This window comes from Schistocerca piceifrons, chromosome 4 (genome assembly GCF_021461385.2).
Source record: "Schistocerca piceifrons isolate TAMUIC-IGC-003096 chromosome 4, iqSchPice1.1, whole genome shotgun sequence".
NCBI lineage: Eukaryota > Metazoa > Arthropoda > Insecta > Orthoptera > Acrididae > Schistocerca > Schistocerca piceifrons.
The window spans coordinates 429,076,358-429,097,646 of NC_060141.1; the positions used below are offsets into that span (position 1 = coordinate 429,076,358).

At 43.0% G+C, this 21,289-nt stretch overlaps 1 protein-coding gene across 4 annotated transcripts in view; it reads right to left on the reverse strand.

The window, feature by feature from the left end:
• Window positions 1-21,289, reverse strand: part of LOC124795078 (alpha-tubulin N-acetyltransferase 1-like) — a 102,102-nt gene that overhangs the window by 72,826 nt on the left and 7,987 nt on the right. For all 4 annotated transcript variants that reach the window (XM_047258895.1, XM_047258894.1, XM_047258893.1 and 1 more), the window contains one exon: window positions 5,896-6,067. In XM_047258895.1, coding sequence (XP_047114851.1) covers window positions 5,896-6,067 — 172 coding nt within the window. The remainder of the gene's footprint in view (window positions 1-5,895; window positions 6,068-21,289) is intronic.

Below are 21,289 nucleotides of genomic sequence, written 5' to 3' on the forward strand. Positions count from 1 at the left end.
TCAATGTTCTGTAGATATCATTGTTGTAAGAGAGCCTGTTTTCGACTATCAAGACAAAACAATCGAGTGGTAGGGTGGTGACTTGGAGAATGCTGATTGCTGATGTGCAGCATCGCTGCTGTGTTAGTTTTCATGTGTGCAGACATGGATAATACATTTATTTCAATAAGTGTATTGTACTGTGTCAACTGCAGAAAGACAACGATTAATACTGAGTAAACTGTGAACTATGCACTCTTCTTTATGTGCGGATAAACCAGGACAGTTTTCACATGTGTAATAGACATAAATAATTGATTCACTAGTGAAACAATGTGTATGCACAATATCAGCTTTGAGTGTTTTGAGAACTGTGATTTGATGTGATTAAGCCTTGGACTGTTTCATATCAGTCACTGAACTGAAACAGTTTCACGGGTGCAACGAGCAGAAAAGTGTACTGGATAAATATATTCTACATAAATACGTCTGTTCTACATTTCAAATTTTCACACTTTTGAGCTGCAATCCCATGGCATCAAGCTCATGATGTCAGCCGCAACAGTACAGGAGCCTTATTAGATGTTCATGGTTAATGTTGTTACCAGGCCCATTAGGGTATATATGGGGCATGAACAGCATCAGATGTTTAGTGATCATTGTGAAGGACACACATATTTACTCATTTGAGACAGCATTATCAGCACCCGACAGAGTTTGAAAGGGGCCCGATTGTGGGTCTCCATTTGTAGATCTGGTTGAATTGTGCAGTATCCACATTTATGGGACATTCGGATGTGATCTGGAGACATTATTTTCAATGTAGAATCATGAAATACCAGCATCACATGTCAACTTCACCACACTGTCTCAGAATCCTGCAATGAGGTGAGGGACAGCCAATGGAGTATGTTTGAAAAAGATCTAACTGCGAACAGGTTCTCAGTTTCAAAAGTAATGTAAGAGAATGGTAACTATTTTCTCTTTAAAATAAAATATTCATGCAGTTGTAATATTGTAATTTTTCAATCTACAATACAATGTCATTGTAATGGTACCAACATGTAGATTATGTTTTTGCTCCCCATCTTTTCCTATAACTTATCTGCTACTGACAAAAATAATAGTGACATGTGCTCTCAGTCATACACTGCCTGACAAAAAAGGGAATCACCTAAACAGGAGGAGAAATCAAAATGAAACTTCATGGATTGAGATGATCTGTGATGTTATTGCAATGATTACAAAACTGAGTCACATTTACAAGTAACTTGGCTGTATGAACCGAAAAAATATCAGTATCACAATACATCCCCTATGGTCTGGACACATACATTGATTTATTGATAAGGGGTCATAAAACCATTGTATACTCTGCTGAGGCAAGCTAGCTCGCAACTGTTGTAATCGGTACTCAATATCATACACAACGGCACTGCAACATAGTTGACATCCAAGCTGGTCCCACAAATTTTCTATTGAGGACAGATATCATGATCTTGTAAGCCTAATTCAACATCATGTAGACACTTCATAAAGATGTGCCATGTAGAGAAGAAGCATTGTCCTGTTGAAAAATCGAGCCACAATATTGCATTATGAGAGGTAACATGCGAGGACACAGGATGTTTGTGACATACTGTTGTGCTGTCAGAGTTCCCTCAATCATGGCTCCCCACACCACAACGCTGGGAGTAACACCACTGTGCCTCTCCTAAACATTCGAAGAATGAGATAGAGAACTCTCCAGGTTGCCATCACACTCGTCAACAATGGTCACCTGGAGCGGTATGGAACCACAATTCAACACTGAACATAATCTGATGACATTTATCAGCTGTCCGTGCTTCCCCGTCATGACACCACTCCAAATGCAGCCTTTTGGGTTCCGGCGTTAAAGGTATCCCACGCGTAGGATAGAAATTCACGAGTCCAGCTGCTGCTAGTATTCGACCAATGGTGTCGGAATGCTGCAGGAGTCCATTACTTCTCCTCAGATGGCAAATGTTCACCTGAAGGTGGTTGTGATGTGCTTGTACAATGCACTAATCCTCCCTCGTGGTGGTCAGTGGTGGTCGAGCAGAACCTTGACAATGAGTACTCCGTCCCTCAGGTACCCATGTAATCTAACATCAAGCCACTGTCACATCCAAATGGCCCCACAAATCTGGATATTACAAGATTCGACTAGCCAGGCAAATAGAAAGCCAGAAGGAGGTCCATCCGAACACTGTCATGTGCTGATAATGCTGTCTCACACACGTACATTGCATCTCCAAGTCCTTCACAGTGATCACTCAACATCTGGCACTGTTCACGCTGTTTACATACCTTAAAAGGCCTCATAACAGCACCAAACATATACAACTTTCATCACTTTAGTGTCCAATCTACCAATCACAGAGAACTGCAACTCTAATCAATTATGTACCTGCCAATGGTGCATACATGTACTAAGTTACATTGATGTCCGACCATGTCTTCTGGGAGCTTCACTCTTTTTGTCATGCAGTGCATATTTTGTATACTCATTTCTCATGCAGTAAACAAATATTTTCCAGAAATTAACAGTTTTCCAACCCACCATTATACACCAGGCACACAAAACTATCTTCACAATACTTCGTTCTGACTGGCCAAGAACTGCTGCCTGTGTGGTATTCGAATTTTACAGCTTTGTTTGTATTATTACACAAGTTGGAACCATCAGTGTATTTCAAGTAACTGAGAGCATTTCTGAAAGCATGCATACTTATTATTCAACATCTTTTGCACTATGTATTTGTAGCAACTATATTTTATGCTAGCAAATAAAGTTTAATTTTCTTGATTCTGGATTTTTTATGTCTGATTAATTATATGAGTCTGTTTTATAGTTTTCGAGTTACATAGTAAATTTAATTTGATTCTTTTGACTCATAGTCCCACACGTAGAATTCATCACAGTTAACTAAAGCACTACAGTTTATTCACTCCACCACAACAAGATTAGGTCACCAATTTATTACACACTCATTTGTTGTTGTTGTTGTTGTTGTGGTCTTCAGTCCTGAGACTGGTTTGATGATGCAGTTCTCCATGGTACTCCACCCTGTGCAAGCTTCATCTCCCAGTACCTATTGCAACCTACATCCTTCTGAATCTGCTTAGTGTATTCATCTCTTGGTCTCCCTCTACGATTTTTACCTCCACGCTGCCCTCCAATAATAAATTGGTGATCCCTTAATGCCTCAGAATATGTCCTACCAACCGATCCCTTCTTCCAGTCAAGTTGTGCCACGAATTTCTTTTCTCCCCAGTTCTATTCAATACATCCTCATTAGTTATGTGGTCTACCCATCTGATCTTCAGCATTCTTCTGTAGCACCACATTTCGAAAGCTACTATTTTCTTCTTGTCCAAACTATTTATTGTCCATGTTTCACTTCCACACATGGCTACACTCCTACAGATACTTTCAGAAATGACTTCCTGACACTTAAATCTACACTCAATGTTAACAAATTTCTCTTCTTCAGAAATGCTTTCCTTGCCATTGCCAGTATACATTTTATATCCTCTCTACTTTGACCATCATCAGTTATTTTGCTCCCAAAATAGCAAAACTCTTCTTCTATTTTAAGTGTCTCGTTTCCTAACCTGATACCCTCAGCATCACCCGACTTAATTTGACTACAATCCATTATCCTCGTTTTGCTTTTGTTGATGTTCATCTCACATCCTACTTTCAAGACACTGTCCATTCTGTTCAACTGCTCTTCCAGGTCCTTTGCAGTATCTGACACAATTACAATGTCATCAGCGAACCTCAAAGTTTTTATGTCTTCTCCATGGATTTTAATACCTACTCCAAATTTTTCTTTTGTTTCCTTTACTGCTTGCTCAGTATACAGACTGAATAACATTGGGATAAGCTACAACCCTGTCTCACTCCCTTCCCATGCACTGCTTCCCTTTCATACCCCTCGACTCTTATGACTGCCATTTGGTTTCTGCACAATTTGTAAATAGCCTTTCGCTCCCTGTATTTTTACCCCTGCCACCTTCAGAATTTGAAAGAGAGTATTTCAGTCAACATTGTCAAAAGCTTTCTCTAAGTCTACAAATGCTAGAAATGTAGGTTTGCCTTTCCTTAATCTATCTTCTAAGATAAGTCGTAGGTTCAGTATTGCCTCACATGTTCCAACATTTCTACAGAATCCCAACTGATCTTCCCCGAGGTTGGCTTCTACCAGTTTTTCCATATGTCTGTAAGGAAATCGCGTTAGTGTTTTGCAGCTGTGACTTACTAAACTGATAGTTTAGTAATTTTCACATCTGTCAACTCCTGCTTTCTTTAGGATTGGAATTGTCATATTCTTCTTGAAGTCTGAGGGTATTTCACCTGTCTCATACATCTTGCTCACCAGATGGTAGAGTTTTGTCATGGCTGGCTCTCCCAAGGCTGTCAGTAGTTATAATGGAATGTTGTCTACTCATGGGGCCTTGTTTCGGCTTAGGTCTTTCAGTGCTCTTTCAAACTCTTCACGCAGTATCATATCTCCCATTTCATCTTCATCTACATCCTCTTCCATTTCCATAATGTTGTCCTCAAGTACATCACCCCTGTACAGACCCTCTATATACTCCTTCCACCTTTCTGCTTCCACTTCATTGCTTATAACTGGGTTTACCTTATTTAAATTTAGGTCAACCATTCCCATTGTGTTATGCGGCAGGATGGATGTTCGCATCAGACACATCCCACAACCTCATCAATGCAATCTGACAAGAGGGTATGAATGTGACAGTAGAGGTATACAACTGCCAATTGGCACATCTAAGAGTCGAACATGGTAATTCGCCCATTGGGCAGTGACAAGGGAGTTACATGATCACCAAAAAGTGGTCATGTCACAAAGATCATCATGTAGCAACCACTGTAGCAGAGGCACGAGACTAGGGGACGAGATCTTATGATCAACGGCCAAAAAGGCACTATGGGTGGCATTAAAGTGGATAGGAGTACAGTCACTGAGGAGACACAGATCAAGATCAAAAAGAAGCTGTTCAATTAGAATGATCCAACCAGATGACCTAGTATTTACCCACACTGGGTGCTGTGAATTGAAATCCAAGTAGCAAAAAAGTGGGGGAGAGTTGCTGGATTAAGGTATTCATCTCAAGGTATGCAAGTGCCTTGCCTGTGTGTAAATAAATGTTCCAAACGATGGTCACTGGGGTCATTCACACGTGGAATGAGTAACAAACAAGGGTCCTCACAGAAGATCAGTAAGTAGCAACAGAGCAAATATGAGAAAATCGAACATTTTAATTTGCAGTATCTGTCACTGACATGTAATGATTAACTGAATCTGAGCTTGTCCTTGCACCACAGGGTAATCGTCATTGGCACAACTGTGTTAAGACTTACAGAAATTTTGCAACAAACAAAAAGTATCTTTTTTTATTAAATTTATAAATTAGAAATCAAAATAATATCAGTCAATAAGAACACTTAACCAGAAGGATGTCTGCACAATATCCTTTCAAGATACTATCCATACCAGAAATTTTCTGTACTATTGTATTATTTAGACTTCTTCCAATGTTGACTTACAATACACGCAATCAAATCTATTTCCTTTACATATTTTGTAAGAGAGCAGAGACTTATGACATCCTGCATACACTAACACAATTGTGACGGCACACAAGCTGATAATTTTACACAGCTTTCTAAGTGTCTTCCTTGGCTGTAACAGCAACTCCAATTCATTCACTCAGTGCAATTTTTTCCATTTATTTTTCACACCTTTTCATGCTACGTTTTACTACATTAGTAGTTCAGCTTCAATATACTATCCACTGTGAAATGCAGTATGATGTAAAATACTTACCAAAAGTCAAAAATAGTCTTAATGTGGTGACACCTACCTGCAGCATATACTCATACAATATTTTTCCCATTCCCATACGTTGCTTTGACTCATGGATGTAAAAGTCTAGTATACAAAGAGGCTCCACTTCTTTATGGGCTCCAGATGCATCAAACACAAACAGTTTCTTCCGTCCCACTTTAAGCAGGCCAATAACTGTACCTTTCCCACTGAAACATTGTGTGTAAAAATAACATTCATTAAAATATACTTTCGAAGAAAAAACAAAATAAATCTTATCAATGAAATATTAAGTATACAATACAGAATGAGGCAGTCTGTTTATTAGCAACTGGCATAGAAGCAACTATAGCTTGAACGTAAATGCAGAAGCGGAACTGTTCAGGTTTTGTAAGTGGTAGTGCCTTCACTGATATAAAAAGAGGAAGCACAAAATGTGAAAATGTGATTAATTACAATGTATGTACTATGTTGTTGTTGTGGTCTTCAGTCCAGAGACTGGTTTGATGCAGCTCTCCATGCTACTGTACCCTGTGCGAGCTTCTTCATCTCCAAGTAACTACCGCAGCCTACATCCTTCTGAATCTGTTTAGTGTATTAATGTCTTGATCTCCCTCTACAATTTTTACCCTCCGCACTTTCCTCCAATACTAAATTGATGATCCCTTGATGCCTCAGAACATGTCCTACCAACCGATCCCTTCTTCTAGTCAAGTTGTGCCACAAATTCCTCTTCTCCCCAATTCTATTCAGTACCTCCTCATTAGTTACGCGATCTACCCATCTAAATTCAGCATTCTCCTGTAGCACCACATCTCAAAACCTTCTATTCTTTTCTCATCTAAACTAATTACCGCCCATGTTTCACTTTCAAACATGGCTACACTTCATACAAATACTTTCAGAAACAACTTCCCGACATTTAAATCTATATTCGATGTTAACAAATTTCTCTTCTCCGGAAAAGTTTTCCTTGCCTTTGCCAGCCTACATTTTTTATCCTCTCTACTCCAACCATCATCAGTTCTTTTGCTCCCAAAATAGAAAAATTCTTCTACTACTGTGTCTCATTCCTAATCTAATTCCCTCAGCATCACCTGATTTAATTTGACTACGTTCCATTACCCTCGTTTTGCTTCTACTAATGTTCATCTTATATCCTCCTTTCAAGACACTGTCCATTCTGTTCAACTGCTCTTCCAGATCTTTTGCTGTCTTTGGCCAAATAACAATGTCGTCGGCAAAACCTCAAAGTTTTTATTTCTTCTCATTGGATTTTAATTCCTACTTTGAATTTTTCTTTTGTTTCCTTTAGTGCTTGCTCAATATAAAGATTGAGTAACATCGGAGATAAGCTACAACCCTGTCTCACTCCTGTCCTCACCGTTTCTTCCCTTTCATGGCCCTCGACTCATAACTGCCATCTGGTTTCTTGTACAAAATATAAATAGCATTACGCTCCCTGTATTTGATGTCTGCCATCTTTGGAATTTGAAAGATAGTATTCCAGCTTTCTCTAACTCCATAAATGCTACAAATGTAGGTTTGCCTTTCCTTAATCTATATTCTAAAATAAGTTGTAGAGTCAGTAATGTCTCAGGTGTTCCAACATTTCTACAGAATCCCAACTGATCTTCCCTGAGGTCAGCTTCTACAGTTTTTCGATTTGTCTGTAAAGAATCCATGTTAGTATTTTGCAGGCGTGACTGATTAAACTGATAGTTTGGTAATTTTCCACCTGTCAACACTTGCTTTTTTGGGATTGGAATTATTATATTCTTCTTGAAGTCTGAGGGTATTTCGCCTGTCTCATACATCTTGCTCACCGGATGGTAGAGTTTTGTCAGGGCTGGTTCTCCCAATGCCATCTGTAGTTCTAATGGCATGTTGTCTACTCCCAGGGCCTTGTTTCGACTTAGGTCTTTCACTGCTCTGTCAAGTTCTTCACACAGTAGTATATCTCCCATTTCATTTTCTATTGCGTCCTCTTCCATTTCCATAATACTGCCCTCAAGTACATTGCTCTTGTATAGACCCTCTATATACTCCTTCCACCTTTCTGCTTCCCCTTCTTCGCTTAGAACTGGGTTTCCATCTGCGCTCTTAATATTCATACAAGTTGTTCCCTTTTCTCCAAAGGTCTCTCTAACTTTCCTGCAGGCAGTTTCTATCTTACTCCTAGTGATATATGCCTCTACATCCTTACATTTGTCCTCTAGCCATCCCTGCTTAGCCATTTTTCACTTGCTGTCGATCTCATTTTTGAGACGTTTGTATTCATTTTTGCCTGCTTCATTTACTGCATTTTTTTATATTTTCTCCTTTCATCAATTAAATTCAAAATCTCTTATGTTACCCAAGGATTTCTACTAGCCCTTGTCCTTTTACATACTTGATCCACTGCTGCCTTCACCATTTCATCTCTCAAAGCTACCAACTCTTCTTCTACCGCATTTCTTTCCCCCATTCTTGTAAATCATTCCCTAGTGCTCTCTGAAACACTTTACGACCTCTGGTTCTTTCTGTTTATCCAAATGCCATCTCCTTAAACTCCCAACTTCATGCAGTTTCTTCAGTTTTAATCTACAGTTCATAACCAGCATATTGTAGTCAGAGTCCACATCTGCCCCTGGAAATGTCTTACAATTTAAAACCTGGTTTCTAAATCTGTCTTACCATTACATAAACTATCTGAAACCTTCCATTGTCTCCAGGCCTCTTCCACGTACACAAACTTCTTTCACGATTCTTAAACCAAGTTTTAGCCTTGATTAAGTTATGCTCTGTGGAAAATTCTACCAGGCAGCTTCCTCTTTCATTCCTTACCCCCATTCCATATTCACCTACTACTTTTCCTTTTCTTCCTTTTCCTACTATCGAATTCCAGTCCTCCACAACAATTAAATTTTCATCTCCCTTCACCATCTGAATAATTTCTGTTATCTCATCATACATTTCTTCTGTCTCTTCATCATCTGCAGAGGTAGTTGGCATATAAACTTGTACTACTGATGTACAAATGGGCCTCATGTCTATCTTTGCAACAATAATGTGTTCACTATGCTGTTCGTAGTAGCTTACCCGCGCTCCTACTTTTTTGTTCATTATTAGACCTACCTGTATTACTGCTACTTGATTTTCTATTTATAACCCTGTAGTCATCTGACCAGAAGTCTTGTTCCTCCTGCTACCAAACTTCACCAATTCCCACAATATATAGCTTTAACCTATCCATTTCCCTTTTTAAATTTTTTAACCTACCTGTCCAATTAAGGGATCTGACATTCTATGCTCCAGTCCGCAGAACATCAGTTTTCTTTCTCCTGGTAACAACTTCCTCCAGAGTAGTCCCCACCCGGAGATCCGAATGGGGGACTATTTCACCTCCGGAATATTCTACCCAAAATTTATAGCTGTATTTTGCCCTTGCTTTCAGCTATGCTATATACAAGGAAAAACCACTGACATCATCACATTAAGAGTGCTACACAAGACACTGCACTCATGGTTTTTTCATTTGTGATTCTGTTGACCCATTACAGTTAGTTCTGATTCAGCAGTTGGTAAAAAACACAAGGTGCGGTCAAAAAATGCAGTGAATTACTTTTTTTAGTAATAACTGCTGACATTACAACCATTTGATGTAATCTGTCCAACATCCTGATCCGTTGGGACTGGCAGCATCAAGATGGAATACGTTCTGACTTGTCAGAGTTCAGAGATGCAAGAGTGAAGTTGTGCCTGTCATGCATCAAGAACTTCGAATATCATATGAACATTTAAGTTTTGTTCCAAGTTTGGAAAAGAAAGAAAAAAAATGCTAAATAAACTTGTGAAATGTTGAAAGTGGTGTATGGCAATAATGCTATAACTCTGAAGGCTGTTTACAAGTAGTACAAGTGACTTGAAAACAAAAATGACTCAGTAGAAGACTAACAATGTTGTGAATGTCATTAACCACAAAAACAGCAAAAACAAAAGGAAACTTACAAAATGTGGCAAAAATTGTTCATTCAAACAAGCGAATAACAATTCAAGAGCTTACTGAAGAACTTAACAGCTCGTATGAATCTGCGCGAAGAATTTTAAACAAATATTTGCAGATGAGATGAGAGTGCAAAGGTTTGTTTCCAGACTTTCCAGTAATGAACACAAGGAAAATGGTGTGTCAGTTTGCACGGAGTTGACGGATTATCTTCATTCAGATCCTGATTTCATGTCTAAAACTGTAAGTGTAGATGAAACCTAGGTCAATAGGTATGACCCTGATCATTCCAACAGGAACAATTGTAAAAGCCAAAATGGAAGAATTGCTTCTTTCTTCATAATGACACCAGGCTGTGCCTCACCTTCCATTTGATTCCTGAGTTTTTGGTTGCAGCAAATGCTCCTGACTGTCCACATCCACTTTACTCACCCGATTTAGCACCAAGCAACTTCTGGCTCTTCCCAAAAATTAAAACCATACTTACAGGAAAACTTTAAATACCATTCCCAACACGGTGGGGACCACGGCAGAGTAGATTAATGTCCTTCCAAAAGAAGCCTTCCAGTCATGGATTCAACGTTGGGATATATGCATTGCTTGCCAAGGCAGTACTTTCAAGGAGATTAAATCAAATTCCAAGTAATCTAATTACATTGTTTCTAATAAAAATATTCACTGCCCTTTTTTTAATCACACCTCATATGCACTGAGGGTTGGGAACAAATAGTCAGCTATTAATCCTTTTACTGCTGTGGGCATCTACACACATCCTGCTATGCTGTTTGCTAGGTGCTGTGGTCTGTGTAAGTGTGCCACTTTGGTTTTCCTACACTGCTATGAATGTCTGTACAGCATAATCTGTATCACTTCAGACATGTGGGTTATCTTCATAGTCTCTGATGTTATTGAATTTAGCATATGTTAAAATTCAGGAGTACCTATGAAACACATTTTTTTTTGTTTTCTCCAAAAAAATTCCTGTCCCAAGATACAGGCCTCCAAAGATGACACTGCGAACACCATGTTGAAGGTGAAAATTTCGGAAAATTTTTTAAAATGCTGTCATTCTGTAACAGTTCTAGATATTTTGTTACAGTTTTTTTATTTGAAAGATAATTGCTTTATGATTACAATGGTATCCTCCACTTGGACATACCTTTCAAAATTCTTTCACTGTCACCTTTTGAATCTTTTTTTATAATGTACAGAATTTTTTTTTAATGGCAATCCAAGAAAGTTAGAATTTTTCTTTTGATTAGTACCATGTAGTACCATATTCTCTGTAAAGGAGAGCTTCCACTTTTGGACAGGTTTCATTTAAAAAAAAATTTTTTTTTAATTTTTAAGGGTAATGTATGTTTCCACTGAAGATGTTTCTTACTCATTTCTTTGTTACAATGTTTCTTTCTATTGTCTTTGTTGCAGTTATTTCTTTTCACTTTCATTGTTGCGGGTATTTCTTACTCTTTGTTGTGTTTTCTTGTCAGTTTCCTTGTCGTGCTTCTTCATTGCAGGTTACTGTATTTTAGATGTTCAATGCTAATACGTTTACTGAAGAGGCTTCTAACAAATCTGAGACCATCCAGTGAGTTCTGTGTTTTCGTGAGTAATTTGCCAGTTGACAGAGCCGCAGTGTGTTTTGTGAAAGGGACTGTTTGAAATGTCTTCTGACTGGGGCCACAGGAGAGTGAAGTGTGCTCACTATTTCCATATTTTAAAAAAACACCTTTGTTCAGGTTGGGAATAAGTGTTCTCCTTTGAAGACCCGGTAGCAAAGTGAAGATGTTTCCAGTGACGACTTTTTATGTTCTAAATGTTTTGACAGAACAACAAGTATGATAGTATCTGAACAAAGGTGAAGCCTCCCATGAAGCAGATGATACCGATTTTGCATCAATAGAGGGAGAATTAAATACCCTGAATCAGTCAACTACAGAGGCAGATGTCAGTCCTGTTAAGAAACCGTGGTCAGTGAAATTGAGTCATAAGCTCTATGCATCAAGAAAGCGCCGAGAAATTATTAAAGCTATGCATGAATACACTACAGCAAAACTGACCATTCTCTTCAAAGTACACATTCCATCTTCAGAAAAAAATGAGACAAAGCACTCTTTGCACCTCTTGTCAGGAATTTTTCACAAATGTCAATTCAGCTGTTGAATATTGTGCATCCTACAGTGGAAAGGTGCAAGTTTTAACTATTATTCCAGAGACATTATCAAAGAAAACAATTTCGAACCATGTTCCATCAGTTTCAAGGTACACGGTATACAAATCAAGAAATGTGGGGTCAGTAAAAGGAGTCTTTGGAAGACCAGATGCTTTAATGGTCATCCTGTAGAAGCAGCTGAAGTTCAAATAGCGCAGTAATTTCATCTGGAAGATAAATGAGACTGTTCTCGCCAGACTGCCAACAAAAAAAGGACACTATAACTGTAACAGTTTAAGGTCAAAAAGTTGTGAAAGTGAAGAGGTACATGACTCGCAGTATTACAGAAACTTTTGCAATTTATAAGAGTAACTATACAATTTCACATATTGGAAGATCAAAATTTTATGCACTACAAGCTAAGTGGGTAGTTCCACACCCACCTCAAGATGTCTGTCTATGTGTGTACTGTGCAAATTTTGAACTTTGTGTGGTAACTTGGAAGAACTTACTGGAGCACGCGACGTGACATATGACAAGTTGTTTGGGCATGTCATTAGTAGTCTGTGATGTAAAGCGAGAGACTTGTTTGTTTCAAGAATGCGGTGACTGCCCTGGAAAGGGAGGACTGTCTTTATAGACACTTGGCCCACAATACGTAGCAGATAACTCTGCAGAAATTACATATGTGAGATGGGAAGAAAATAAAAAAGACCATTGCCTGTGGCAGTTTCATTGATGAACTTGGTAAAGGGTCAGTGAAAGCAGTGACACACAAGCATCTGAATAAATTGCAATAACAACACATTGCAGAAGTGAAACGGTGTGTACAGGCTGAAAAACTATGTTTGGTGCTTCACTGTGATTTTGCTGAGAACTGGACTGTAATTCCCCCACAGGAAGTACAAAGGTATCACTGGAGTAATGACCAGGTTTCAATTTTTACAGGAGTGACATATTTTCTAAACAAGACCGCAAGTGTTGCAGTTACAAGTGATGACACAGGACATGACTCAGCACATGCTTTGCTAACAATGCACAAAATTCTTCAACTGCAAACAGAGGCAGAGAACATCTTTATTATTTCTGATGGTGCTCTTGGTCATTTTAAAAATTGTTACCAGCTGTTCAAACTGAGTAAGTCACTTGTGCCAACTGACTGGGTATACAGTGCTACTGGTCACGGGAAGGGGCCTTGTGATGGTGTAGGAGGCCTGCTGAAGCACCATGCTACAAAACAATCTTTCCAGGCCAAATGCAGCTGTGATTCAGAATGCAGAGGATTTTACGAGAGTCATGAAATCTTACACATCCACAGCCCTCATTCTTTTGTCCAAATAGAAAATCGAAGAATTCCATGAGCAGAAAAAAGAAGAATGGTCCAAACTAACTACTCCTGTGAAAGGAATTCACAAGACACATTTTCGGATTCAAAGTGATGGGTGAACTCATACTGCATGCTCTTTAAAGAGCAAGAAAAAAGAAATTTGGTTTATTTGGCCAACAGCTCAGAAACCGCAGGATAATATTCAGATCACAACATGAGGAGGGGGATGTTTGTGGCATGTGTGTATGACTGTGACTGGTGGATTGCAGAGATTATAGATATCGGTTATTAGTTAAACGAAATAGTAATGAACTTTAGCTACCACATGGACCAGCTGCTAGACATAGTTTTCCAGAAGGACAGCAACAACGCCGCCAGTGCTCACTTCCTGTTCACAATGTTTTGAAGATTGTGAGTGCTCCAGCTCCTATTAGTTCAACAGGAAAGCATCACTCTATATCAAAGGAAGATACTGAAGTGGTGGAACACGCTTTTAATTCATTGACTGGATAACTGCAGTACAAAACAGAGTGCACAGAAGTTGTATAAATTGCAACCTTTAAGTCTTTGGACCTGTCACATACTTTTTGGAACCATTTGAAACACTTGAAAAATGAGTCTCTTCCTTATCTTTCAAAACTAAAATTATGTTAAATATGACTAGGTTTTGATTTTTATGAGCCTGTTATATGATAATGTGGTAATAAAACAGGATTCATGTATGGCAAAAATTTAAATTTTTTATAAAACGTGTTCAACCAAAAAGCGGAAGCTCTCCTATCCAGGGAACGTAGAACTATTGGTACTGGTTGGTTGGTTCTGGGGATGAAAGGGACCAGACTGCTACGGTCATCGGTCCCTTTTCCAAATACAAAGAACACCCACAGAGAATAAAAACGAGGAACAGAATAGATCACAGACGATAGAGAACAAGAGAAACTGAGACAAAGAAAAGACAAAACGAACTAAAACCACAGAGTGTGACGGTGGTTGGCCGACCAGAGAAATAAAAAAGGAAAAGCCAACCACTTAGAAACACATTAAGAAAGCAGTTTAAAATCATAGGCCAAAGGCCAGAATCAACACAAAACAATAAGAGAAAACTAAAACACTCAGATTAAATGATAAAATCCCCCTGCCCGAATAAAACGTAAAACTAAGTCAGCCATAGTGGAGTCGTCTGCTAAAAGGGCAGGGAGCGTAGCAGGCAGCGCAAATGTCTGCCTGACCACAGCTAAAAGGGGGCAGGCCATCAAAATGTGGGCCACTGTCAAAGCCGCCCCAAAGCGACATAGAGGAGGGTCCTCCCGGCGCAGTAAATAACTGTGTGTTAGCCGGGAGTGGCCAATGCGGAGCCGGCAAAGAACTACTGAGTCCCTGAGAGTGGCTCGCAGGGATGACTGCCACACAGCCGTCGTCTCCTTGACAGCACGGAGTTCATTGCGCATTGTCAGTTCGCGCCAATCATCGTCCCATAGCGCCAAGATTTTGCGGCGGAAGACTGCCCGCAAATCAGTCTCTGGGAGGCCAACGTCCAGAGATGGCTTACTGGTGGCCTCTTTCGCCAGGCGGTCAACATGTTCGTTACCCGGGATACCGACATGACCGGGGGTCCACACAAAGACCACAGAGCGGCCGCAACGGGCAAGAGTATGTAGAGACTCTTGGATAGCCATCACCAGACGAGAACGAGGGAAACACTGGTCGAGAGCTCGTAAACCGCTCAGGGAATCGCTACAGATAACGAAGGACTTACCTGAGCAGGAGCGGATATACTCTAGGGCACGATGGATGGCGACCAGTTCAGCAGTGTAAACGCTGCAGCCATTCGGCAAGGAACATTGTTCGGAATGGTCCCCTAGAGTGAGTGCATATCCAACACGACCAGCAACCATCGAACCGTCAGTGTAAACAACACCAGAGCCCTGATACGTGGCCAGGATGGAATAAAAGCGGCGGCGGAAGGCCTCTGGAGGGACTGAGTCCTTAGGGCCCTGTGCCAAGTCGAGCCGAAGGCAAGGGCGACGAACACACCATGGGGGTGTATGCAAAGTAGCCCGGAAAGGAGGTGGAACAGTGAAACCCTGAAGCCCAGAGAGAAGCTCTTTGACGCGGACCGCTATTGTAGAACCAGACCGGGGTCGACGTTCTGGCATACGGACGACCGACCGCGGGAACAGGAGACGATAGTTTGGATGCCCGGGCGAGCTTAGAACATGGGCAGCATAAGCGGCCAGCAAACGTTTGCGTCGGAACCACAGTGGAGGTACACCTGCCTCCACTAGTATGCTGTCCACAGGGCTGGTGCGGAAAGCACCAGTGGCAAGGCGTATCCCGCTGTGGAGAATTGGGTCCAGCACCCGTAACGCAGATGGGGATGCTGAGCCATAAGCCAGGCTCCCATAATCCAGACGGGACTGGATTAACGCCTGGTAGAGCTGCAAAAGGGTAGAGCAGTCGGCGCCCCAGCAGGTGTGGCTCAAGCATCGCAGAGCGTTTAGATGCCGCCAACACATCTGTTTAAGCTGCCGGATATGAGGCAGCCAAGTCAACTGGGCATCGAAAACCACCCCCAAAAACCTGTGGGTCTGCACCACAGCAAGGAGTTCGTCGGCAAGATAAAGCCGCGGCTCAGGATGGACTGTTTGGCGCCGGCAGAAATGCATAACGCGGGTCTTGGCTGCCGAAAACTGAAACCCATGCGCTACAGCCCAAGACTGCGCCTTACAGATAGCGCCCTGTAGCTGACGTTCAACAGCTGCAATGCCAGTAGAGCTGTAATAAAGGCAGAAGTCGTCAGCATACAGGGAAGCGGAGACAGAATTTCCCACGGCCGCAGCAAGCCCGTTAATGGCTATTAAAAACAGACAGACACTTAAAACAGAGCCCTGTGGCACACCGTTCTCCTGGACGTGGGAGGAACTATACGAGGCCGCGTCTTGCACGCGGAAGGTACGACATGACAGAAAATGGCGGATAAAAATCGGCAGAGGACCCCGAAGGCCCCATCCATGAAGCGTAGAAAGAATGTGATGACGCCAGGTCGTATCGTACGCCTTCCGCATGTCGGAAAAGACAGCGACCAGGTGCTGTCGGCGGGCAAAAGCAGTACGGATGGCCGACTCCAGGCTCACTAGATTGTCGGTGGCGGAGCGGCCTCTACGGAACCCACCTTGAGACGGAGCCAGAAGGCCCCGAGACTCCAGTACCCAATGCAAGCGCCGGCTCACCATCCGTTCAAGCAACTTGCAAAGAACATTGGTGAGGCTAATGGGACGGTAGCTGTCCACCTCCAGAGGGGTCTTTCCAGGTTTCAAAACGGGGATGACAACGCCTTCCTGCCATTGCGACGGAAACTCCCCCTCGACCCAAAGACGGTTGTAAAGATCGAGAAGGCGCCGCTGGCAAGCCACTGAAAGGTGTTTCAGCATCTGACAGTGGATGCCATCTGGCCCAGGAGCGGTATCAGGGCAAGCAGCTAGGGCACTGCGAAATTCCCACTCACTGAATGGAGCATTGTAAGATTCCGGGTGGTTGGTGCGAAACGAAAGGCTCCGACGTTCCATCCGCTCTTTAATGGAGCGGAAGGTCTGGGGGTAATTCGCAGAAGCGGAACTCATAGCAAAATGCTCTGCTAAGCGATTTGCAATGACATCGGAGTCAGTACAAACGGCTCTATTCAGTGAGAGTGCAGGGACGCTGGCAGGGGTCCGATAGCCGTAGACGCGTCGAATCTTGGCCCAGACCTGCGAGGGAGTGACATGGAGGCCAATGGTGGACACATACCGCTCCCAGCACTCCTCCTTGCCTTGGCGGATGAGGAGGCGGGCCCGCGCACGCAGCCGTTTGAAGGCGATAAGGTGGGCTAAGGAGGGATGTCACTTGTGACGCTGGAGCACCCGCCGGTGATCTTTAATCGCTTCAGCGATCTCAGGGGACCACCAAGGCACAGCCTTCCGCCGAGGGGACCCAGAAGAACGGGGAATGACAGACGCGGCGGCAGTAACGATGCCGGTGGTGACCGATTGAACCACTGCATCAATGTCATCAGTAGAGAGAGGCTCAAAAGCGGCAGTGGAGGAGAACAAATCCCAGTCAGCCTTATTTATAGCCCATCTGCTAGGGCGCCCAGAAGAGTGACGCTGTGGTAGTGACAAAAAGAGCGGAAAGTGGTCACTACCACACAGGTCATCATGCACACTCCATTGGACAGAGGTTAAGAGGCTATGGCTACAGGTGGAAAGGTCAATGGCGGAGTAGGTGCCATGCGCCACACTGAAGTGTGTGAAGGCACCATCATTTAACAGTGAGAGATCGAGCTGCGACAAGAAATGCTCAACGATGGTGCCTCGACCTGTGGCCACTGACCCACCCCACAGAGGGTTATGGGCGTTGAAGTCGCCCAATAGCAAGAAAGGTGGCGGCAATTGGGCGACCAGTGCAGCCAGGACATGCTGCGAGACATCACCATCCGGTGGAATGTAAAGACTGCAGACGGTAACAGCCTGTGGCGTCCACACGCGTACAGCGACAGCCTCTAAAGGCGTCTGGAGAGGGACAGACTCGCTGTGCAGAGTGTGAAGGACATATATGCAGACGCCACCAGACACCCTTTCATAAGCAGCCCGGTTCTTAAAATAACCCCGATAGCCACGGAGGGCGGGGGTTCGCATTGCTGGAAACCAAGTTTCCTGCAGAGCAATGCAGAAGAAAGGGCGAAGGCTGATAAGTTGGCGGAGCTCAGCTAGATGGTGGAAAAAACCGCCGCAGTTCCACTGGAGTATGATATTGTCCATGGCTGAGAAAGGCTTGAAAGGACTGGGAAGGCAATTTACGCCACTTGTTCACTCACTGCCACCGATTCAGTACCTGTACGAGAGGCATCCATGGCGTCTGAGGGACCAGCGAGATCAAGGTCCTCAGCGGACGCTAGAATCTCGACTTCATCCTCAGACGCAGAGTGCGAAAGGTGCGGTGGGGTTGGTGCCACCTCAAGTTCTTTGGCCTTAGAGGTCTTTTCTTGGACTTCTCTCGCTGAACCTTGGGTTTCACCGGCTGGGAAGGCTTCACCGATTCAGTCTCCGGGACAGAGGAGGATCATGAAGCCCTACGCCCGGCCACTGGTGAGGACGTATGCCACTGGCGGCCATCATCCTTCCCGCTGGTGGAACCCTGGGAAGGGAGGGTCCCAAGGGAACTCTTACGGACAAGAGTAGCCGAATAAGTGAGACACTTCTCCGGCTGAGAAGCGGGGACGGACGTCCCCGACGGGTGGGAGGAGGTTGCTCCTGAGGTAGGTGGTGCAGGAGCAACCGGTTGGGTAGAGCCCCCCACGGGCAAGGGGGCAGGAGGAGTCTTACTGCTTATCGAGCTGGCTGGAAGTCTCAAAACTGATGGGGCTAGCACAGGTGTTGTAGCAGCTGCATAAGAAGATGTCATTCTCACAGGATGGAGTTTGTCATATTTCCTTTTCGCCTCAGTATAGGTCAGCCGGTCCAGGGTCTTATATTCCATGATTTTGCGCTCTTTCTGAAAGACTTTGCAGTCAGGCGAGCAAGGTGAATGGTGCTCCCCGCAGTTGACGCAGATGGGAGGCGGGGCACATGGAGTATCGGGATGAGATGGGCATCCGCAATCTCGACATGTGAGGCTGGAAGTGCAGCGGGAAGACATATGGCCGAACTTCCAGCACTTGAAGCACCGCATCGGGGGAGGGATATAGGGTTTGACGTCACATCGGTAGACCATCACCTTGACCTTTTCCGGTAACGTATCACCCTCGAAGGCCAAGATGAAGGCACCGGTAGCAACCTGATTGTCCCTCGGACCCCGATGAACGCGCCGGACGAAATGAACACCTCTACGTTCTAAGTTGGCGCGCAGCTCGTCATCAGACTGCAAAAGGAGGTCCCTATGGAAAATAACACCCTGGACCATATTTAAACTCTTATGTGGTGTAATAGTAACGTTAACATCCCCCAACTTGTCACAAGCAAGCAACCTGCGTGACTGGGCGGAGGATGCCGTTTGTATCAGTACTGACCCAGAGCGCATTTTAGACAAGCCCTCCACCTCCCCAAACTTGTCCTCTAAATGCTCGACGAAGAACTGAGGCTTTGTGGAGAGAAAAGACTCCCCATCAGCTCTCGTACAAACTAAGAAGCGGGGCGAATAACTGTTACCTCCATCCTGAGACTTACGCTCTTCCCACGGCGTGGCCAGGGAGGGGAACGTTTTCGGATCGTACTTCTGAGCATTAAATTGAGCCCGAGAACGCTTAGAGACTGCTGGCGGCTGGCCGCCAGCGAGAGATGATGTACCACGCTTCATTGCGGGTCATCCGCCCTGATGCCACCTACTCCGACCAAGGGCCCTCCCCACGGGCGCCACCCAGCCACAGCAAAGGCCACCTGGCAGGATGGCCGTTGCCGGGAGTCCCGATACCCCAGGAGGATAGGCATCTACTCCTTGGCATACGTGGGGAGTTAACGGCACAGGCATCAGTAGAGCGATCCCTGTGTTGTCAGGGGGCTACAACCAAGAGGGTACATGGCGGCCCCACCACAACGGGCTGGCTACCGTGCTGGATCTTAGGTGCAAAAATGTCCAAGGTCGTCGTCACAGTTAAAAGAAACACTGCAGAGGGCAGCGTGGTAATTGCACCCAGGGACGTACCCTCGCCCAAGAGATCGAAAACGAGCGGAACACCATTGCAACAACAAGAAATCCGGCTAAAGGTCTAATTGCACGACGGATACAGTGCACCATGTAAGGCGCCCTTCCCCAATTGGCTCGCTCTTCGGATAAATTTAGAAAGATGGAGGTCAAACCCGAGAGGGGACCATCACATAAGGCCGAAACATGTGAGACTCCTTTTAGTCGCCTCTTACGACAGGCAGGAATACCGCGGGCCTATTCTAACCCCCGAACCCGCAGGGGGGAACTATTGGTACTAATCAACAGAAAAAAATTGAAATTTTATGGATTGGCATTTTTCAAAAAAAATTTGTTTTTCCATAAATTATAAAAAGTTTAGAACGCTATAAAAGAACTTTGACAGATAAGTCCAAATGGAGGATTTTTTGTAATCATATAGCAATTATATTTTAAATAAAAAAACCAACAAAATATCTAGAAATGTTCCAGAGATACAGCATTTTAACATTTTTTCCCAAATTTGCATCTTTAAAATGGTATATGCAGTGTCATCTTTGGACGGCTGTATCTTGGAGCAGAAATTAATTTGGGAAAAAAAAAATGTTCCTTAGTTAGTCCTTCAGTTTGACGTATGCTAAATTCAATAACATTCAAGACTATCAAGGTAAGACTTTTTCCTAGCCTGGATGAAATGATACGGACTTTGCCGTACGTGTCCTGGTCTACTAATCTCTCACTGCTACGGACGGGTTACTCCCATATGTCAGTGAATTAAAAAAGTTTCAAGTGTTTATCACACAACATACATGTTTCATAGCATACTATCATTTGCAAAAATCTCGTTTTGGTATTTTGAATTGTTTATGAGACATGACAATTGTTATGTCAACATCATACGTGGTGTGCAAGGACAAGAATGGGTGTGTCATGCATGACCATCCTTCTGAAATAAAACACAATAACTAGATAACGAAAGTATCATTCCGTTGTCAGTTTTAAATAAAACTTCAATATCTTATCCATGTTTCATGCAGTGCAATTTATGAGCTGAAATCAATCATATGCTAAGTTTACACAATGTGTTTTTCCTTCTGCAAAATCTTTAAAAGTTCACACAATGTTTTACTTAATTTGACGCAACGCTGTAACTATGGCATATAACAGAAAGAAATTCAATCCTTTATCAAGCAAAGATATTGGACTGTAAGATGTGCAAAAATCAAATTTTTTCGCCTAATATCTTTTTAAAAAATCTAATGATAAATATTTCATATCAGCCAATACGTCATCCCTCAGCACAGGCACAAGCA